The sequence below is a fragment of the Penaeus monodon genome, chromosome 3, assembly GCF_015228065.2.
Source record: "Penaeus monodon isolate SGIC_2016 chromosome 3, NSTDA_Pmon_1, whole genome shotgun sequence".
NCBI lineage: Eukaryota > Metazoa > Arthropoda > Malacostraca > Decapoda > Penaeidae > Penaeus > Penaeus monodon.
The window spans coordinates 29,232,448-29,237,447 of NC_051388.1; the positions used below are offsets into that span (position 1 = coordinate 29,232,448).

General features: G+C 48.0%; 1 protein-coding gene across 1 annotated transcript in view; it reads left to right on the forward strand.

The window, feature by feature from the left end:
• The window catches only part of LOC119585841, a 13,719-nt gene that overhangs the window by 8,448 nt on the left and 271 nt on the right, over positions 1-5,000 (forward strand). The window contains exons 4-5 of the mRNA XM_037934576.1: positions 325-2,422; positions 2,529-4,915. Of these exons, the coding sequence (XP_037790504.1) occupies positions 325-2,422; positions 2,529-4,915 (4,485 nt within the window). The remainder of the gene's footprint in view (positions 1-324; positions 2,423-2,528; positions 4,916-5,000) is intronic.

Consider the following 5,000-nt stretch of genomic DNA (forward strand, 5'->3'; position numbering starts at 1 on the left):
ATGGCGCCCAACGTGGGGCCACTGATTATTAAGTAGAGTAAATGTGCTTGCATATAAGCAGAATGGAATTACGTCGGTATCCACCATTGTAATTTTTGACTCGTTACATTCCACGGTAGAGTTACAAGCATTTGCTTTCCTTTGTGATATAGGGGACGTGTTTAATATTTTTCTCTTGCACACATTTCATTCATTCCATCATTAGCTAGATATCAGTGGCACAGACGAACCAATATTATGAACAATAATTAAATGACCAAGAACCAAGAACTCGTTCGTACGCTGCACTTGTGATTCAATAGCACTAATTATTTGCACGAACAGAACTGAAAGTTGATTATCAAGAAATGGATTTAGCGGTACTGAAGCAGGAGGCTGCAGACCTGGGATTGACTGATCCTCGTGATATTGCTAAGTATGTGCAGGACCAGCAACGAGACCTGCGGGCGGAGCGCAGAGAGCGGGAGGATCGCGAACGCGAGTTTGCGGCCGCCCAGGCGATGCGGGAGCACGAGATTCAGATGGCGGAGTTAAATTTTAAGCATAAGATAGAGGTTCTTAAAGCTACGCCGCCCCCGCCCGTGGCTCCTCCCAAGACGAAGTTGCCGATGTTTCCTGACGACGCAGACCAGGTCGAAGCTTATTTCCTCGTACTCGAAAGGGTCGCCGCCGATCACGGGTGGGACGAGAAAACGATGTTTCTGCAGCTCGTAACCCGCCTCCAGGGTCACAGCCTAGATGTTTATCACCGCACCGAAATAGAAGGTAATTTGACGTACAGTGAATTAAAGGAGGCTCTGCTGAGTGCTTACGCTATTAGCCTCGAGCAGGCTCGTTGCAGGTTCCAGGAAGCTCACCTTGACGAGCGGGAGACCTGCAGGCTTTTCATCACTCGCCTCTCTCATCTCTTCAAGACTTGGCATCGACTGAGTAATTTACCTGATACCAAGGAAGGTATCCTGGAGCTCATTCTGGTTACTCAGCTGCTATCTTCGCTGCCCAAAGGATTGCGAGCTCAGCTGAGAATGAACAAAGTTACTAGCCTGGCGGAGACGGCGGACATAGCAGATGGCTGGTTCTCTGCTTACGGCTACAACTACAGGGTCAAGAAAGAGGGCGACCGAAGGCAAGAGTCGAAGAAACCTGCTATGAGAAGTGTCGGTGATCGCAGGGAGGCAAAAACAGAGTTAAAATCTCCTGAAACTGCAAAATCACAGCCGGTAGAACACAAGCACCAGCCTTTCAATATGCCACGGAAAGGAGGTGAGAAGAAGCCGTTCTACCAGTCCGGTCACTTGGCTACAGTGAACAGTGTCCCGGAAAAGGAGGAGCCCCAGGTACATGTGTCTGGCCTGGCACTTGGCCACCACGTACTCTGTGCATGCTCTCCTCTTCCCTTGCCTTCAGCAGCCAACAAGAGATTGTCTACTGCAGAGGGCTTAGTCCAGGGTCGCAGAGCAGTTATCATGCGAGACTCTGGGTCCACAGGATGTGTAGTTAAAAAAAGGTATGTAAAAAGAAAGGATTATACTGGCAAAACCGTTCGTGTTACAATGATTGATGGTTCACAAATAGTGGTGAATGAGGCAAAGGTTTTCTGCCAGTCCCCTTACTTTACAGGCACTGTGACTGCTGCTGTCATGGATAACCCCGCCTTCGATTTTGTCTTGGGCAACGTGCCTGGAGCTTCTCTGGTCCCGGCAAAAGAGGTCCAGACGCAGACACAGGTGGAAGGAGGCAAGGACGCGATGACTCAAACTGCAGAGGAGAGTGAACCTGCTGCACAAGATGTCACCCCTATGTCAGAATCCCCTGGTGTTCACGATGTACCGATCATATCTGCAGGCATTATAGATCATACCAGTGCTGCTGTCACTACGAGAGCTGCTGCACGTCGCTCTGAGATCAGCACACGGCTGGCAAGTCCACAAGGTCTGGAAGCTTTATTAAAAGGCGAGGACATAGCTGAGCAGCAGAAGAATGATGCCACCCTCTCCAAACTACATGAATACGCTGAGCAACGACATGTTCGCCTCTACAAAGGAATAAAGACGGACTTTATATGGCAGAACAACAGACTTTACCGACGAACTACTTTGCCGAGGGGTGAGGTGAAGCTGCAGTTCGTTGTTCCAGCTGGATGCCGCCAACAAGTCTTCAAGTTGGGGCACCACTCGCTCCTCGGAGGTCACATGGGGGCAGCCAAAACTCTCGCCCGAATACAAACCACCATGTTCTGGCCTGGAATGGGAGCTGAAATCTTAAGACTCGCCCGTTCCTGTGACATATGTCAGAAGACAACGGACAAGGGACGCAATACTGCGGCACCCCTACAGCCACTTCCTGTGATTTCGGAACCGTTCTCTCGGGTGGCTGTCGATATTGTGGGTCCCATTACACCTTGTGCTGACGATAAATCGAAGTACATCCTTACAATCGTTGATTTTGCAACAAGATGGCCAGAAGCTGTTGCTTGAAGAACATAGAGGCTGCCACAGTTGCAGAAGCTCTCTTTGTGTGTTCTGCAGAATTGGCATACCCAGGGAAGTACTGAGCGACAGAGGCACACAGTTTACATCAGGCATGATGGAAGAGACCTGGAAACTCCTGTCAGTAAAGGGGATGAGAACTACACCATACCACCCAGAAGGAAATGGACTTTGTGAGCGATTTAATGGCACACTAAAGAAAATGCTAAAACGCATGGCAGCAGACCAGCCTCGGGAATGGCCTCGCCTCTTGGCACCGCTGCTATTTGCCTACAGAGAAGCACCACAGAGTTCCTTAAAATTCTCCCCATTTGAGTTGGTGTATGGTAGACCAGTAAGAGGCCCTTTGCAAGTTCTAAGGGAGCTGTGGGACAATACTGAGGATGACCCAGTAATCACCTCCTCTTATCAGTATGTTCTGGATCTGAATGAACGCTTGCATTCTACGTGCGAACTCGCAAAGGAGGAGCTTTTGAAAAGTCAGGTCACTCAGAAGTCCTATTATGACAGGAAAGCTAAGCTTCGTACACTTGATGAAGGAGATCAGTGCTTGATATTGTTGCCTACGAGCACAAACAAGCTCTTAGCTCAGTGGAGTGGACCTTATATTATTCTCAAGCGAGTTTCGGACGTTAATTACATCGTAGGAATCGGCCACGAGAAGAAACTTTTCCACATAAACATGATAAAGAAATATTATCCAAGGTCCTCCCCTGTATCTCAGCCTAGCTGTACAACTCGTCAACAAAGGGGTGACGATCGACGTCCAGTGAATGTTCGGCGACGGTCCTCTCCTGATAGCGGTGTGGATAATTTGAAGCATTTTGGGTTTGCGGCAACCGTAATACCTGAGGACTCTGGTTTCTGTCAGCCCTGGACTCCTGAAACTGATTCGAGGGAAGGACCAGAGAGTATTATCATAAACCCGAAGCTAGAGGACCACCATAAGGCAGACCTCCGTGAGATCATTCAGAAGTACCCCGAAATCTTCTCTGATCAACCCCGAGTTGCCAAGGTGGAAGAACATAGAATCATCCTTCGTAATAAAGTGCCAGTGCGCACAAAACCATACCCTATACCTCTGCGGTATGTAGACTTGGTGATCAAAGAGATAAAGAAACTTGAAGCTATTGGCATTATTGAACCGTCTAAGAGTGCGTATTGTTCACCCATAGTTGTGGTTAAGAAGAAAGGAGGAGACATTAGGATCTGCGGGGATTACCGTCGCGTTAACACAGCTACTCAATTCGAGGCGGAACCAATGTCTGATCAACGCCTTATCTTCTCGCGTTTATCTGCTTCTAAATATTTCACGAAACTAGACCTCACAAAAGGATTCTTCCAGATTCCTTTGCATCCAGAAAGCAGGAAGATAACAGCTTTCAAAACCCCCTGTGGACTGTATCAATACAAGGTGCTACCCTTTGGATTAACGAACTCTCCCTCAGTCTTCAATCGGTGCATGCGTCAGGTACTTGGAGATATTTCGGGAGTAGAAATCTTTATGGATGACTTACTCATACATACATCAACTTTGGCTGAGCACCAGAAGCTGCTCGACGTAGTTTTCAGTAAATTATCTCTGCATCGAATGACCTTAAAGCCCAGCAAGTGTGAGATAGCCTTCACACGGACCCACTTCCTTGGCCACACCGTTGGAGATGGCAAATGCGAGTGTCAGCAGGAGAAAATACAGAAGATTCGCATGGCACCGCGACCCGTAAATCAACACCAGCTTCGTTCTTTCCTCGGCCTCGTTGGGTATTATCGGAGCTTCATCAAAGACTTTACGCAGATTGCTCTTCCGCTATTCAACCTCCTGAAGAAAAACTGCAGCAACAAGATGGTGTGGGGTGCAGAGCAGGAGAAATCCTTCGCTACACTAAAGGAAACCTTGTGTTCTGAACCTATTCTCCGACTTCCATCCAAAGATAAACCGTTTACTTTGCGGACAGACGCATCGGGAGAAGGTGTTGGAGCAATCCTTTTGCAAGAGTTTGATGGCAGATTGTTCCCCGTAGCTTACCACAGCCGTAGACTCTCCAAAGCTGAGTGCAATTATTCGACTGTTGAACGAGAGCTGCTAGCTGTTATAGAGGGGATTCACAAGTTTTATTACTACTTGTGTGGTGCTAAATTCACTTTGGAAACAGACCACATGCCTCTCTCGCAGCTCAAACGATCCAAGACCGCCAATGCGCGCCTGATGCGCTGGGGTCTCTACCTTCAGCAATTTGAGTTCACTATCCGCTATATAAGAGGAACTGAGAACGTAGGAGCTGATCTACTCTCAAGGCTGATCAGCGGAAGCAGCAGTGACCTTGAGGACAGTCTACCTGAAACGTCTCGCAACCCGGGACCTCAACTACAATATCATGAAGCGGAGGTGGAGCATCAACTGCAGAAGAATCTTCATTCCCGGGGAGGTGCGAAGCAGAATCAATGACTTGATTATAAAGGAAGTATAGTTCTAAATTCTTTTTTTTTTTGAAACACAAACTTGAAATACGT